At 45.4% G+C, this 17,659-nt stretch overlaps 1 protein-coding gene across 3 annotated transcripts in view; it reads left to right on the top strand.

Annotated features, from left to right (window-relative positions):
• Window positions 1-17,659, top strand: part of ANO6 (anoctamin 6) — a 207,447-nt gene that overhangs the window by 147,775 nt on the left and 42,013 nt on the right. For all 3 annotated transcript variants that reach the window (XM_045287264.1, XM_030884742.2, XM_045287263.1), the window contains exons 8-10: window positions 3,929-4,063; window positions 9,172-9,277; window positions 13,589-13,649. In XM_045287264.1, the coding sequence (XP_045143199.1) occupies window positions 3,929-4,063; window positions 9,172-9,277; window positions 13,589-13,649 (302 nt within the window). The remainder of the gene's footprint in view (window positions 1-3,928; window positions 4,064-9,171; window positions 9,278-13,588; window positions 13,650-17,659) is intronic.

Raw genomic sequence — 17,659 nt, 5'->3', positions numbered from 1 at the left:
GAAGGGAGTGGGTCTTATTCAGGGTGAGTCAGACTAATGGTCTAGCCACTACAGATGGCCAATGTCAAGGAGGATAACCTCTGACCTACTTTCACTGCCTATTGTCCGGTTACGCTTAAGCAGCTAAGTCTGGTACATATTTTGGGGAGACAACTTAAGAGAATTCCTTCTGTTCCCCACAATTCCCCCCCACACTTTATTATTATTAATATTAGTTTTTAATCATTTTATTAGGGGCTCTTACATCTTGTATAACAATCCATGCATCTGTGTGTCAAGCACATTTGCACATTTGTTGCCTTCATCCTTTTCAAAACATTTTGAAATTTCATTTCAAAACCAAGGACTTGAGTACTTGGTATCAGCTCCTCATTGAGAAATGATAAATTATTATTATTGTTTTCTTATCTTATACACCGTCCATTGTCTCCCGTCACGCATGTTTCTGTTGTTCGTCACCGATAACCGGAGTTCTGGTGGAGGGGTTTTCAGCTTAGAATTCTGTACACGGCCACACCACTGATTAGTCTAAGAATGGGATTTTTACCATGTAAACGTGCAAGGTCATGGCGGAGATGCTCTGCCAAGAAAGGAGAAGACAGGTTTAGGAACTAGAGAGTCCAACTGGAAGGAATGCCTGAGAACTCCCTGAAAACAGCCCTGCAGCCTGGCTGAGCGCCCCTGATCCAGATTGGCGGAGATGGGAAGGCATTTGTAGGGGCAGAGCAAGCTGATCGAGCAGGTCACGTGGGCAAATGTGGAGAGAGTTACACAACTCTGGAAGGGCCTGTGTTCAGTGAGTGATAAACACCTTGAAACAGTAAACAAAGAAGGCATGCACTCACTCCGATAGAAAACCAAATATTGGTCAGGAGATGCTAAGTAATCATAGCAGGCGGCTGGATTTCGCTGTGAGTAGGGTTTGCAGAGTCAGAATAGTGCTGTGGCAAAAAGCCAAAGGAATGATGCTGAGAGGATGGAGGAATGGGTGCATGCGCTGATGACCCAATGTTTCAAGCTCTGTGCATGCTAGCCTCCTCCCAAGTGGTGTAGGTGAGGCAGGGGGTTGAAAGAGCAACTTACTCCTCATCTTCAAGACTAGAAACTCAATAAAAGGTACATAAAACTGGAGGGTGGGTGGTCAATAAGCAGCACTGCAAGTATCTTACTTAGAGAGATGGAGGTGAATAATCAAAGAATCAGCTGAAACAGTTGAAAGTAGGATTCTGGGACATGGGGAGACTGTTGGGGACTGCTGGTTTGTATAATCTGCCTTCTAGAACTATTTGACTCTTTAATGGATATATACTTAAAAGTTTGATTTAAAAAAAGTCAAAGCTGAATTTTAAAGATTGATGTTATGCGTCAGAATGTTTTTGGCAGCTAAAGACGGTGGTGATTAGAGAATGTTGCATTTGAAGCGATCCTCATTATTCCCAGCCTTTCAGCAAGTGCTGGGAGGTAGGTTTCGGTTTAAGAGTCAAACAAGCCAAAGCTGATCTTGTTACCTACCCTGTAATGGGGATGCCTTAGGAAGTAATGCTCTCACTTTCTGATCCTGAAAATATACAAGTGGAGACTGTCGGACCAGCTTTCTAAATGTGCTGAGATATTTTCACTATTCTGAAAATTGGTCCAGGAGCTACCTAAAATACTTAGCAGTTTTCAATGTGGTATTCCAGGGGTGGGAAGTTGGTAAGATCACAATATAAAAAGTGTAGCAGTGAAGGAGGCCAAGACATAGCAAACCCACTGCCCAAGCTTTTCTCTCCCCAGCACTGTCCTGAGCCTACTATCTACCTGCTATATACGACCGACACAGCACAGCTACCGTCACATGAAAATGAATGCACTTTGTTGCCCAGTTCCTGGTGGCACACCCGTCCCGGCCCTTTGTCCCCCACCAATGTGCCCCCCTCCATCAGTGTGATGGCCCCATGGGGCAGGCATTACTTTGCAAGCTCTTATCTGGCCAGATGTGTGCCTGGTTGAGCCCCCAGCAGTCCCTGGATTGTTGAGTGAAGTCCACACGAGGCTAATTCCGTGGAGCGTGGATGGTGCTGTGATGAAGCTACTGACCAAAGGGCCAGAGATTGGGACCATGCCCCCCCACCCCACCGCAAGAGAAAGCAGAGGCAGATGGCCTCCACAAAGATTTGTGGTGTCGTGACATGCCATCAGGCTGGGTCCTCCTGTACAAAGGAGCAAAACCACCACATGGCCCTGCCCCATCCTCACAAAGGTGGTTATTTTGAGCCCTTTGCTGCAGCCACCTTGTCGAGCCATCGCCTTGAGGGTCTGCCTCCTTTTGGCTGCCCATCCAAGCATGAGTGCTTCAGGGGCTGGTCTGTCCTGCCTTATCCTATGACATTAAGTCTTGTCGTTCTCCATCTGCCTTCCTCAATAAAGAAAACCTTATGGGGGCAGGTCTCCTCTGCTGTGAGTTAGAATCCATTCCGTGGCAATGGATTTGATATTTTGGATTTAGGCAAAGTCTGTGTTAGGTATGTCTCAAAGTCTCGTATAAACAAACTGCCATCAAGCCAATGCTGGCTCATAGTGATGCTCTATAGGGTTTCTGAGGCTTAGCAACTGTCTATGGGAGCAGAGAGCCCTAAGCTTCTTCTACAGAGGGGTTAGTTAGCAGTCCAGCACTAACCTGACAACCAGGACGCCTAGAAGTCTCGTTGCAATGCAACGCGCTTCCATTGAGTTGATTCCAACGCATAGTGCCCCGATAGGACAGGGTAAACTGCTCTGTGGAAAGGGAGTGGGAAGCCTCATCTTTCTCTCCCGCAGAGCACACGGTGGTTTCGAACTGCTGACTCTGTGGTTAGCTGCCCAATGTGTAAGCACTCCCATCACCAGAGCTTCTAAAAGTCTCATAGAAGAAGTCTCATAGAAGAAGAAAAAGAAAAAAGACCCAAGTGAGTTATTAATCCGTCAGTTCTCGCTCATGGCGACCTCCTATTTGTCAGAGTACAAATGTGCTCCCTGGGGTTTCCAGTGACTGGTATTTTGGGGAGTCGAGTTGCCAAGCCTTGGTCTGTGATGCCTCCCCCCCAGTGGGTTCCAACAGTCGATGTGACTCCGTAGTGGTTTCAGGACTCACTACAGCTTACAGTGGGCCCGTGGCCCAGGCTGAGTCACAAGTGAGTCAGTCTAGAAAGTTCCAGCAACCATCCCCCAAATAAGTTCCTCGTTTGCTCCTCATTCCTAAACCCTTCCTTTCTGTTTAATGATGTTTGGTCTCCCTTTCACGAACTATCTGGCACCATTCATTGCCCCATCTCCTTTCACCCTCTCGCACCTTTTTTGCCCCGAAGTCCCCTTGGACTATTTTTTTCAGGCTCCTAACTAATAGACGTGCGCAGTACCCAGAACACAGGGAGGCAGACTCCTGGGTCGTAGCCATCTTGCCTTTGCCCTTGTTTTTACAATGACTGCTGCAGGAACAGTTTGGTCAGAGTCATTTTCTTGCTATTAGTTGTGATTTACATCCTCTCTTTCCTCCAAGAAAGTCCCTAGATAACTAAAAGCAGCTGTGAGCAGTTGTTTATGCATGTTTGTTCGTTTCCGGCATGGTAAGAGCAATCATTTGGAGGATGTGTGAAATAGTAGGAGTCTTTACAAAGAATGATGGGAAACTTTGCTCTGTACTCCGCCCTCTCCCTCCCCCAACCACCACCTTGATGGCAACTTGCTCCATCTGCTGACTGTGTGCCAGCAGGCTCACAGCGATCAGTGCTTCCATACTATGTAATCTACTTTCTGTTCCATCTATCCACTTCCTAGAATGTGGCTTAAATGGGAGTTGGATCCAACTTTTAAACTAAAAGCCTCCTTCATTTAAAAAAAAAATCAAATTACTATGAGGATGAAGCTTGGGAGTGATTGTGTCTTCTAAAAATGATTTGTCTTTCTTCAGGAAATATTATGGAGAGAAGATTGGAATCTACTTTGCTTGGCTGGGCTATTACACGCAGATGCTCCTCCTGGCAGCGGTTGTGGGCGTGGCTTGCTTTCTCTATGGATATTTCCATCAAGATAACTGCACGTGGAGGTAACTGCTTAATCTGGGATGCCAGGCTGAAAATTGACCTATATTTCCCAGGGTCTTAAGACTGTTTTAGTAAAGCCAGACTCACCACAAAAACACACCTTCAGATGAATTATCCCTTTTGTTTTGAATGCAATAATGAACTGAACTGGAAGGGGGGGAAAATCTCTTTTCCTTCGATAATCCAGTCCTATCTCTGACTTGAGCATTTTCCTTAGGAAGCATTCCAGTATTTTAAGACAATACTTTGTTTGAAAAAGAAAGGAGGGCTGGTGGGAGGGGCTCCCTTGAACTTCTGCCCCAGGGAAAAGCTTCACTGAGCCCCACTGCTCTGCGCCAAGATCAGGGTTTCAGAGGCAAAACTGGTAAAACTGGTAGAGCTTTCTCTTCTGCTTTTAGAACTTTACACACACACATACACACACACAAATGCATATTCAAACACTCAAGTGGAGGATATGTGTTTTGTTGTATTTGTGTTGGCTTACCTTTTTTGTTTTGAAAATTGCCCTTGTAAGGTTAGAGGACAAATAAGTGATAAAGAAGTGTGTGGTGTTGGATATGGGAATTCAGACGCTGCACTGCCTAAAGCAGCGGTTCTCAACCTGTGGGTGTCGACCTCTTTGGGGGGGTCAAACCACCCTTTCACAGGGGTCTCCCAAATCACAGCAGTAGCAAGATGACAGTGATGAAGTAGCAACGAAAATAATGTTATGGTTGGGGGGTCACCCCACATGAGGAACTGTCTGAAAGGGTCGCGCCATCAGGAAGGTTAACTCTCAAGGGAACTACCCAGGTGCCAGAACACTGAATTTCGTGATCGCCGGTCTGCAAGGTAGGCACCCTGGTGGTGAAGTGGTCATGTGTTGGACTTGTAACCACAAAGCCAGGAGTTTGAAACCACCAGCTGCTCCTCAGGAGGAAGATGCGACTTTCTGCGTCTCTAAGGATGTGCAGCCCCGTAAACCCACAGGGCCAGCTGTAGCTGTGCTCTGTCCTGCAGGCTTACTCGGAGTTGGAATCAACTCCGTGGCCGTGAGGCTTGGTTGCTGCAGTCTGGATTGAGAAGCCCTGGTGGCATAAGGGTCCAAGTGCTGTCTGTGAGCCAGAGAAACTCTGGGGGTCGAGCCCCACCCCCTGCTCCCTGGGAGAAAGATGTGGTAACCCGTCCCTAGAGATTACAGCCTGGGGGCACTTCTGTGCAGGTCTCTGGAACTGTGATGGAGCCCAAAGGATTCCGTGGCCAAGGGCTGTAGTTTGTTCCGGTTTTCCCGTCTCAGATGTGCTGTTCTTCCCTGGCTTCTGGGGCTCTCATCCTCCAGAAGGGAGACAGCACTCAAGCAGGCTCTTTTTGTCTTCTTCTTCTTTGACCAAGTGGCACCTTTCCAGGTGGGACAGCCAGATCAACCTTTTTGGGCACCAGAGACGAGCTGATGACTGAATTCTTCCAGCTCTGAGCATGCTCGCTCACTCCCAAAAGGCAGGATGCATCCACCGCTGCCCTGATGTTTGGGCATAATTATCCCTCTATTGAACACAAGACTCTCAGCTTTGTACCCATTGTGGTGACTTAGCTAGGAAACGGCAGGTGGCCTGTGAGGTACCCTTTGCCCTCGTCACTAAAGAAGGATTTGATCTCGGATGTCTATTTTCATTGTGAGGAGCCTTCTTGCCTCTTGGTTATGTGGTTGTCTGGTTTTCAGTACATGAAGCCCAGGATGATGAACCTATAGCAAAAATAATTAGAATAAGGGTTCCTGGGGGGTCCAGTAGGGGAGGTGGAGGGCGGGGAGGGGAGGGGATGTCCAGGGGCTCAAGCAGGATGAGAATGTTTTGGGCGTGATTGTGGGAGCAATTGTACAATACTGTTGGATAGGACTGAACTGTGGAACAACATGATGTCTGGATTAGCTCCTAATAAAATGTTGTGGAAGAAAGAAAGAAAGCGCAACTAGGGCCAGGGCCTGAATGTTGATCCCTTGTCCTTATGAGTCTCTAGTTTCCCCGTTGTTTTGTGTATGGTTCTGGTGACCTGCGTTTGGAAAGAGACAGGCCTGTGGAGCACAGTTCTATTTTGAACTATGTGGGTCACCTAACCTCGGCATCAAGGGCAACTGGTTTGGTTTCTTTGTGTTTTGGATTGTTTTCTTCATGGACATCTCCTCCCGTGATTTTTCCTTGTACACTCTTCTGTTGTGCCCTTTTGACTCCCTATTGCTGTCTCTACTTCACCGTCCTGCAGGATGAAGTAATTCCTGCTGGTCATTTTTAGCAGACACCTGGGCATCAGGCTTCTTAAGCAGAGCGAGCTCCAAGACTGGCCACCTAGTGACGAAACCAAACCAAACTCACTGCCATGAGTCGGTGCTGACTCATAGTTACTCTCCCCACCCCCACCCCCGTATGTATCTGAAACTAACTGTTCGTGGGAGTAGAAAGTCCCATCTTTTTCCAGAGGAACAGCTGTTGGCTTTGAACTGCCGACCTTACAGATCGCAGCCCAACATATAACCACTGTGCCACCAGGGCCCCTTCACATAAGAAGTCCTGAGAATGGTACTTTTTCAGGAAGGGCAAGTAGTAAAAACTCTTTGGAGGTGGTTGGGACTTTTTGGATAGCTCCAACTCCCTTCTGCTCTCTTCAGTAGCTGCTTAAAATTTTAAAAAATTTAAAACTCACTGGCATTGAGTAATTCTAACTCATAGCAGCGCTGGGTAGGATTTCTGAGGCTGTAAATCTTTCCAGGAGTCGAGAAACTCAACCTTCTCTCTCAGAATGGCTGGTGGGTTTGAACCACTGGCCTTGCAATTAGTTAACAGTCCAGTGCCACCAGATTGAATGCTTAGGCAACTGTTTTGTTGCTATGAGTCGGAATCAATTCAGTGACTGGGAATGAGTAGGATTTTGTTGCAAGTCTGCTGATTCATTATTTGTTATTTGTAAAGCTACTGCAAAGCCAGGGTGATGGGGAAGTTTAAAAAGTCACGAAGCTGGCTGCTCATATAAAGATAGTGTTTTGTTGAATAAATGTCTATCAGGTCGTGGGAAGCATCAGATTCATTTCCAGAGTTTCTGAGGGAAAATTGATTTTTGACCATTTTGGCCAGTGTTTTCATTGCTTTTATGGAAGAGTAAAAATTTAAGAGAGCCTTACTTAGTCATGGAGAAGAGTCTTGGTGGTGTAGCAATTACGGTTTGGGCTGCTACCCCAAGGTCAGTAGTTTGAATCCACCAGCGACCACTCAGGAGAAAGATGAGACTTTCTACTCCCACGAAGAATGACAGTCTCAGAAACTCATGGGGGCGGTTCTACCCTGTGCTGCAGGGCCGCTATGAGTCAGAATCGACCCAATGGCAGTGAGTTTGGTTTGGGGTTTACTTGGCCATTCTGCGGGTGCTCCTCCTGCCCATTCCTTTTTACAGAACTCAGCAGAGCCACCTAACTAGCACAGCCAAGCTCCGTGCACGAACACAAGGGCCAGCTTGAATGGGTTCTCCTAGAATTGGTTTGTGCATGGTGTGATGGTGGGCTTGGTCTCATGTTTCCTCCCTGCAGGTATTCCACTGGACAGGTCCCATGTGTTGGAATGTTGTCTTCTCACCTTCTGACTTGCAGCGCCCACTCCGGTGTGCAGGAGCCCTGGTGGCATAGTTGTTACTTGATGGGCTGCTCTCTGCAAGGTCAGAAGTTCACAACCACCAGCTGCTCAGTGGGAGAAAGACAGGCTTTCTACTCCTCTAAAGAGTCACAGTCTTGGAAAAACCCAGGGGCAGTTCTACCCTGTCTTGTTGGGTCACTATGAGTTGGCGCCGATTTGATGGTAGTGAGTTTGATTTGGGGTTTGGCTCTGCAAGACAGCCTCTTTTTACATGTACATAGATGTGCTTCTGAACTCTTAATTTTGGTCTGTTGTCTAGTTTTTCCTAACCTATGCTAACAGAGGCTGGACCTTCTGGAGTGTCCTGACTGTTCTTAGTCGTTTGCTCTCACATTGCATCTGGAGCTCCAGCGGAAGAGAGCAGACATCTTTAAACATGGATTCTTCCGATTCATGATGGCGGCATGTCGATCCATGTACCTGGATCATCTTTCATGTCTTTCCGTAGGATTTTATAAGTTCTTTTCATAGAAATCTTTTGAAAGATTTTGAATTAGCGTTATTCCTTCCTATGGTTGTCGTGTGTTGAGCTGATCCTTACCCAGAGGAACCCGCCTGGTGGGTAGGGCTGCAGGGCTGCCCACAGGGTCTTCTTGGCTGTAAGCTGATGACAGCGGCTCATGCTGTCTCTCTCCAGCAGAGAGGCAGGCTCGGTTTGTGCCACAGCAGGGCTCTTGACTGTTGCAATCCCAGGGCCTTTTAGATTGATTATTAGGCTCATGATATTTTGCTACAGTATTATAAGTATTATCTCTTTATTTTCTAATTCTAGGAATACAGTTACAAAATTCATTTTTTAATATATTGATTTTTTTGTCCAACAAACTGACTAGGTGGAGCTCTGGTGGTTTGGTGGTGAAGCGTTGGGCTGCAATCCGAATGGTCGGCAGTTCAAAACCACCAGCAGCTCCCCAGGAGAAAACCTGGGCTTTCTACTCTCGTAAACAGTTAACATCTCAGAAAACCACAGCGGGTCCCTATGAGTCAGCACGGGCACAGCGGAAGTGAGAGTGCGAGAGAGTGAGAAACTGACGAGACTCCCAGAAGCCTTTCTGTAGATGCTCTTCAGTTGTCGTAGAGACCACGGTGTCATCTGTTAGTGATAACGCTTATTGCTTGTGTTCTTGTGTTTTCCTTCTCGGACAAGCTCCTTTGTCTTCACCCCCCTGCCCTCACTGTGCTTGACAAGGCCTGTAACTGAAAGGAAGTGGTGATCGCAGGATGCATTTTCTCGACCATGATCTTGGAGAATTACTTTCCACGCTCTTGCCATTCACCGTGGTGCGTTCTGTGGGAGCTCTGTGGCCAGGTGTTATCAGGTTGATGACGTCCCCCTTTATCCCTAGCTTTCTGAGAGGTTTCGTTTTGTTTGTGATCGTAAACATATAACGAATCTTATTCTATTGCTAGTCTATGTATTTAACTTTTTAATTCTTTTTCTTCTCCTCTAGCAAAGAAGTATGCCATCCTGAGATCGGTGGCAAGATCATAATGTGTCCTCAGTGTGACCGGCTTTGTCCGTTTTGGAAACTCAATATTACTTGCGAGTCTTCAAAGGTAAAAAATTCTGGGTTATTCCAAACATTTGCCTAGAGAAAAGATGAGATTTTCTTATTAATGATGATTTTGTACAACATAGAACATTATATTGAGTAATTCTGATAGTTTTTTTCCCCCAGAGCAGCCTACAAGTATGGTTGGGGATGTGGAGTGCTTGTTTGCCAGTTATAAACTAAGAGTCACAGTTTCATGGTGGTTCAGTGGGGAAGGGTAAAATCCTAACCTCTCGAACATTTGAAGGAATCCATGCAGGTAGTTCAAACCTGGCTTCTCACCTGTCATTTTTACTAGGTTAACCATTAGAAGGATTTTTCTTAATTCAAGTGAGTAGGAGCCTGCAATTTGTACTTGAGGTTTCCGCCTTTCAAGTGGATCGAAATTATGCTTAGAATTTTAAAGTCACTCATAGTTAGATTTAAACTGTCTCTGTAAGCATACATACAAATAAGCGTCCTTTGGACATGCTGTCAGGAGAGGCCATGTTCCAGTCCCTGGAAGAGACCCCGTGCTGGGAAAGTGGGAAGGCAGAGAAAGAGGAAGGTCCTCCAGGAGGGGGATTGACACAGTGGCGGCAAAACGGACCCCAGCACGGCAACAATTGTGAGGGGGGCCCAGGCCGGGCAGTGTCAGTTCTGTTGTATCTAGGTCACTAGGAGTCACAACTGACCCAATGGCACCGAACAAGGACAACCACATAAACATATGAAAAATAGATATTGAACAGAAAAGTGGGTGAAGGGAGACATCGGACAGGGCAAGATATGACAAAATAATTTATAAATCATCAAGGGTTCATGAGGGAGGGGGTAGCGTGGAGGGAGGGGATAAACGAGAAGCTGATGCCAGGGGCTTAGGTGGAGAGCAAATGTTTTGAGAATGATGAGGGCAATGAATGTACAAATGCGCTTTACATAATTGATGTGTGTATGGATTGTGATGAGTTGTATGAGCCCCTAATAAAACGATTAAAAAAAAGAAAGATAGATATTGTTTGAAAATGATTTTAACAGTTAGTCGCTTTGTATGACTTATCTAATTTCCCCTATGTGTAATGGTCTGAAGTCCCGTGATTTCTTAATCAGGGGGCTGGTGGGGGCTTACTAATTGACAAGCAGCCCAGAAACAGGAAGAAAAGAGTTTTGAGAGTTATTCTGGCAAATCAGACATATTGCCTTCCCAATGACATATTTCTCTCTCTAGCCCATTGTTGAATGTTTAGAAAGTTCTCATGGGGCCTCAGTAGTCTGAGCCATGTAAGTTCAAGAATTTTTCATTGAACGTGTTGTTACCATCATAGCTCCACTTGATATGATTTGTGGAATTCCTGTACTTATATTTTCATGTCTGACACACAACTGCCCTGGAAGATAGGCAAGACAGGCATAATGTCCACTTCATAGATTAAAACATTCAGGACTTTCAAAATTAAAGAATTTGCCGAAGCTCAGCCACCTAGAAATGGCCAGCGTCAGAGGTTGACAGCAAGGCTCTATTTCTGGCTATTACCCTTCAAAGGACATGTGATGTCACCACCATGCCTCTTAAGTCTAACTCTACATTGTAAACATTGCTCCACTAATTAGTTTGGTGTTACCAGGGTATTGCCAACACGTGGACTTTTAAATGTCACTTATAAATTAAAGTGCAACTTTCTGTTGTTTTTAGGCACGAATTGATGTTGCTTATAGTGACCCTGTGGGACCGACTAGAACTGCCCCCAAGGGTTTCCTAGGCTGCAGTCATTGTGACCGCAAGTCGCCAGGTCATTTTCCCACAGGCCCTCTCAGTATCAGCCAAGCACTTCACCATCTTACTCTCTCTAGACAACAGAAAAACTGTTCGTCTAAAAATATCACATTGGTTATATATAGTAAATGACTTGAAGCTAGTAAGAGGGAAGTTGCCTTCCAAAGATGTTGACTCATAAATTAAAAGTCTCCTTGTGGGAGCACTGGTGGTATTGTTGGGTAAGCAGTGGAAATGTGATCACAAGGTTTGTGCTTCGAACTCGCCAGCTGCTTCCATGAGAGAAAGAAGAAGCTGTCTGCTCCCATAAAGCCTAATAAAGCCTCTGAAACTCTGTAGATCACTATGAGTGGGAATCAACTTGTTGGCAGTGAGTTTGATCTGGACGTTTGCTTTTTGTTTGTTTTATCTTTTTTGAGAGTTAGCATATAAAGAGTCCTGGTGGCTTGGCTGGTAACTGAAAGATCAGTGGTTCAGACCCACAGTAGTAAGATATGGCCATCTAATTTTGTAAAGAGTTACAGCTTTAGAAATCTTAAGGGGAAAATTCTGCTTTGTCCTACAGGATCATGACGAGTTGACATTTGACAGCAGCAGGTACACAGGTAGTTAGCACCCAGCCCAAGACAATGGATTCAAGGCAAATAACAAGGCAAAGCAAATTGTACTTTATTCAAGTACAAATGAACGCTTCATTTTCCAGCTCACCCCCACCTTGCCTGTCTGTCTTCTGCTCCCACCCACCACCCATCTGTAAACACATGACTTTCAAATATGCACGCGGGGTGTGTTTGTGTGTGTGTGTGTTGGGAAAACAGAATAAGTTTGATCCTATTCCATTTTTCTCCTCCTTTCAATATTGTCAAAGTGAGTTATAAAAAGGGTAGAATATACAAAATAATATGAATAAGAGGGAGAAATGGGGGGTCAAAAAAGGAGAAAAGGCATTTTTCATGCTTTTCTGTTAGCTGGCTAACTTAATCATGTCTTCTTTCATTCTTACATTTCTTTACCTATTAACTTCAACTTCTTTCTTTTGAAAAGAGATTAGGGTTCTTTCATTCCTACATTTCTTTATCTATTAACTTCAACTTCTTTCTTTTGAAAAGAGATTAGGGTATGCCTAATTGACATATATGCTAACTAAAATGATTCACCAAAAAGGAGTATAAAATCAAGACCAAGAAACAAGTGTGTAAACAATAGGATTCAAATAGTTTTGGGACTGAGGTTTTATGAGTAAGATTCTTAGCATTCTGGCTGACCAGAATTGCCTTTCAGCCTTTGAAATGTTTGCTTTCATCTCCTGTAGCTCCTTTTTCTCCCCAGCCCCTGTCTTCTTTGCTTTGAATATGACCTAACATAAGGCACATATATTATATGCTGTATGTATACAAGCGAATAGCCCTCATCAGAACTTGTGGATCGATCCTCCCTTGCCCCAGTGTTCCTTTTCTTATTCGAGATCAGTGTAATGTTAGCAAAAGCTCTGGTGCTGATGGAGCATGAGCCAATGTCAGTCGAAGAACCATCATTGGGTTTGAGGAGGCAACATTCCTGTTAGCCCTCTCCTCGGGGAGAGCCACCTCAGAATCAACCCCAGCTTGGTTCATTTCTTAAAAAGAAGAATGGGAATTCTGCATCCAACTGCCAGGGGGATATGAGGATAAGGTGCCAGACAGAGTCCAAAGTTGCTGACAGGTCCTTAACTATAGAAGACCACACACAGTCTGGTGTCTTGATGACAGCTCATAAAGACAGGCTGTCTGTCCAGAAGCTTCCAGCAGTGTGAGCAGCCCACAGCACCAGTACCCCTTATCGTCATGTTGCCTCCAAATCAGAATAACCCCGCCTGTCAGAGCACCCCTGTGCGTGCTCAGCTTTGAGTGGCTAATTTAGGGGCAGTAGGTCACCAGGTCTTTCATCCAAGAAGCCTCTGGGTGGACGCCAATCCCAACCTTTCCGTTAAAAGCCAGCCAGGTGTGTGCCACCCAGTGACTCCTAGAAGCTAGAACCCCGCCTTTATCTGATGTGGAATGATCCCAGTGGAAAAGATGCTCTGCTAAATACAGCAGAAGTTGTTTGCTTTTTTAAAAAAACCACAAAAATTCCACCTATGAATTGTGTATAGTCGATATGGTGATTGTCAAGGTAGGTGTCAACTTTAAAAAGAACTGCAAGTAGTCCTCGACTTAACGTAGCGCATTCAGGTTATAGCAGACTGCATGTAGAACCACCTTTGTTCAATGATTTGTGCATTTTTCTAGTATACGTATTAAAACGATAATCTATAACTTTTATGTATGGTGTTCTCAGCCCCCCTTTCAGACAAAGGAAATTGTTCTCATACCAATGATAAGACACTAAAAAATGAAACCTTAAAAAAACCCGGAAGTGTTTGACTTATGCTTACAGTTGAGTTGTTGAACCAAAACCCCGTCGCGAGGCAGGGGCTGCCTCTAGCTGCAGAATGTAGCATGTACAAAACACTGCATCATCGCTGAGCTCTCATCTGTGTGGAATACGGTCTTTATCCACTTAACATGCCATTGTCTTTTACAGAAATTGTGTATCTTTGACAGCTTTGGAACCCTGGTGTTTGCAGTTTTTATGGGAGTTTGGGGTAAGCCATCTTCATTCTATTCCTCTTGCTTATGACATTTGCTTCTTTTCCCCTTTATCTTTGGCTTTAGGCAAATTTGCCATTAGATCATTTTCCTTTTTTTTCAATAGAACGTTTTATTATGAGTTAGGTGAGGATATAGAGAGTAGATCATTTTATTCAATTTACTTGTGACCATTTAATTCATATAAAAATAAGTCTAAGACTATTTTTAGTTGCATAGTTTTATAGAGACTATCAAAACCTACTTTTAGGACTCTGGATTTCCCAAGCTTTGGCCCCCTAACAGCTTCTACTGCATTAAAAGTCTAACCCAAAATGTAGGGACATAAAGCAGCAAACATTCATTATGTCTCAAAATCTCTAGGTCGACTGGGAGGTCCTTGCCGAGCTGGTCCCTGTAAAGGACTGGTGATTCTAACGGGGTTTGTGAGTTGGGACTTGGCCAGCCGGGTTGACCTCTGGGGCCTCAGCGGGGATGACTTAGCTCAGCTCCACGTTGTCTCTCATCCTCCCAGACCAGGACTCCTTACATGTTGGCTTCAGGGTTCCAACGAAACAAGCCCCAGTTGGCACTAATAAAGCCTTTGGGTGCATCCAATTTGTTAAGGTCCCATTGGTCAAAACAAGCGCTATGGTGAGCCAGCATCAGTGTGGAGATGTAAGAGGATGAACTAAAGACTTGGGTCCTGGAGAGAGCTCCCCAGAAGTCATTGATGCAATAGTCCTCCCTCACAACTGGGATCCAAATGAACCTTCATGGGATGGAGGATGGAGGGTGTCTCCGTTTCCTAGTGCTGCTGTAACAAAGTACCACAAGTGAATGGCTTTGCAGAACGAATTTCGCTTCTCACTGTCCTGAAGGCTGGAAGCTACATAGGCTTCTTCATTGTTGGCACTTTGGAGTGTTCTCGGGTGACTCTTACGTGACATTTGTCTTCCTCGGCCTGGGTGTATTTGAATGCATGTTGACTCTTCTTATACCGCAGAGATGATTAGGTTTAGGATCTATCCTAAACTGGGATGACATCAACTGATTGCTTGATTACATTATGTTAGATTTCGTTACAGAAGATAAGTTATCCACTCTGGCCAGACCAAATGAATTCATGTGACTGAATCATAACAGCACATGGCCAGATTGCACTATTTGTTGGGGGGTGGGGAGGGGTGGGGGTAACGATTCAATCCATACAGAAGGGAAGCAGCAGCGCATGTCCGCTTCTTGATGTGAGAGAATATTAATAAGTACTCGTGCATGCTACCCTTTTACTGAGTCCCCGGTGACGCAAATGGCATAAGCATGTGGCCTCTAACTGAAAGGTTTGAACCCGCCCGGAAAGGCCCGACAACCAGCTTTTGAAAGTTCATGCCACTGAAAATAAATTTGGAGCACACAGTTCTACCCTGCAACACATCTGGTAGCCCTGAGTCAGATTGGACTTGACAAGCAGATGCTTTGATTGGTTTTTACTCCTTTACTAAAAACAATGCCTCTCTAATAAACAACAGATATGATCCTAGGGAAAGTAATTCTTATGTAGATACTTTAATATTGTATGCTATTTATTCTGAATCACATCCTGACTATAATAAGGCAGCTGTAATTTTCCATTAAGAGCAGACTTTTAAATGTTCACGTAAATGTTCCACCATAAAAGAAGAAAAGTCACGCCTTTTCAAAGGTGAACACCTTTCCAGTGTTACGGTGTCCATAAAGGGGGAGAGAGGGTTCAGGCTGTAAGAAAGTGGGGGGAGAACAGAACCATCTGAGGCTGATTCTTGAGAGGACAGCAGTCAACACATGCCACCCAGTGATTGGCAGGCATTGGCGGCAGCGTTTCTCTTCGTGGTTGTATCTGTGAAGGGTCACCCAGGAGCCCACAGAACCAGCTCCCAGCCCCTTTGAGCCCCTTTCACAGAGACGAGTCGACCCTCTGAGTAAAGTGAATTGGGATGGTGGTTGTGGTCAGTTTCAACTCATAGCAACCCCGTGTGACAAAGTCGGACCGCCCCATAGCGTCTTCTTCAATGTAATCTCTTGGGGACCAGGTCACCAGCTCTTTCTTCTAAAGAGCTGCTTGGGAGGATCCAGCCACCCCCAGTGTGATTAGTAGCTACGCGCTTAGTGGCTGTGCCACTAGGACTCTGGAAAGGGAACTGTAAAAAGTACAACAAGAACCTCCCTATCGCCAAGTTCATTTCAGTTCACAGCCACCCTGTAGGGCAGGGTGGAACGGCCCCTGTGGGATTCCGAGAGTGTGACTCTTTATGGGAGCAGAAAGCCCGTCTTTCTCCGAGGAGCTGGTGGTTTTGAACTGCTGATCTTTCGGTTAGCAGCCCAACTCGCAATCGTTAGGCCACCATGGCTCCTGAACATTTGAAATCCCCACTAATTCATAGTGAAAACACTGAATTTAAAAAAAAAAGGCTTCCTGAAAGTGAACTATGAGATGGCCAAAATCATGCAGTAAGTCCCATTACCTTTAGACATTTTGCATATTTTAACTGGCAAAAAAAAGGCTAATATTTGCACGTAGAATAAAAATCAAATTCATGTGTTGAACTCCTCCGTATTCCTCCGTTATAAACCAGACCATTTTCCCAGAAAGAGCATATGTGCTGAGTATGCAAATCATCACATCCATGAACTTCATATACTAATGGACGCTCTTACCCTTAATCTAGACAGACATTTTAAATAAAGGGAAAAAATTAATTTTGACACTCTCGAGACAAACCTTAGATTTCCTGGCTAACCTTTCTGCCTTTGATCCGTCATTGCACGGTGTAGCGCTGAATTAGGTCCAGGTGCTGGTGGGAGCTCATCAGATTTCAGCATGCAGAGAGCGTTTCAGCAGCGTACGTGTATTTGACCGGCTCTGGAGATGCTAACCTGTTTTAAGTGCTTGATACCTCGTTCTCTGTTGCCCCTGCGGCATGAGAACTGCTGCTGGTCCCCTACGACCGAAAGTCTGCAATTGCGAAATCGAACAGGCAGAAGGATTGTGTCATTATTCATCTCACAACCGTCACACACCTGTAGCATCTCTGTTGTGTCCAGATGTATGTAGCACTTAGCATAATTTTCTGCTCCCTAGGGATTAGGAAAGTTGAGGCTAGAAAGCCTCTTACAATCAATATAGTACAAACCATATACTTAGCTAAAAAGTGCACCCTTGTAGACAAAGCCAGCCCATGCATCCGGAAGGCCATGAAGACAGGGTCCTCCTCCTGCCAATTCCTTCCTGCTCTTGGCATCTTGTCACCTGATTTTCCTTAACGCTAGGTTTTAAATTTTCACCTTCGACCCCCAGCAAATTAGTTATTCATCTTGACCTTCACTAGCATTTACTTTTCTTTAGCAGTTCTGGCTTTGACCATTCTGACAACACCCAGAAATCCCATGACATCAAGAACCCACAGCCCCACCCACCCAGCCTCCAAGCTGGTTACAATCTTGGGCGGCTCTGTCCCCTTCTCTCTGCCATCTCCTGCCGCGGTGCATACAAGGGAGGTGTGAAAGGAGCAGGGACGGCTGTTAGGCATGTGGACCGCGGCTCTGGTAGAAGAGCTGGCCAAATTGCCCCACGCAAATGTCTCACATTTGCCTGGTGAGGCTGTGGGGTGAAGAATTTAACTTGGGCCAAAGACTGCTGTCTTGGTCTGTGATTTCTGAGAGAGAACCTCAGAAACTTTGGAATGCCCCGGTGATTGCAGACTCTCTGAGAAGGGTGACAGAACCTCAACTGTGAGCTTATGTCAATACAGTGACCCTGGTGGGCGCTGGCAAGACCAGATTAGTCTCCAATAAAGGCTCTGGGCATGGACACCCATAGGCATCCTGGCTGGAGATGGGCATTCACTTCCCAGGGTGGCCAGCACATTCCTCTCTGGGACATGGAGCGCCACATTCATACTCTGCCCGGATCTGACCTTGGTGCCTCGCAGTTTGCATCCTTTTGCTGTGATAGACCTATCATTGTAAGTGATTGAGTTGTACACCCCCC

The sequence above is a fragment of the Echinops telfairi genome, unplaced genomic scaffold (assembly GCF_000313985.2).
Source record: "Echinops telfairi isolate 266 unplaced genomic scaffold, ASM31398v2 ScPeMD7_12;HRSCAF=54, whole genome shotgun sequence".
In the NCBI taxonomy this organism is placed as follows: domain Eukaryota; kingdom Metazoa; phylum Chordata; class Mammalia; order Afrosoricida; family Tenrecidae; genus Echinops; species Echinops telfairi.
Note: the sequence above shows the minus strand (reverse complement) of the source record. Positions and strands in the feature narration are given on the sequence as shown.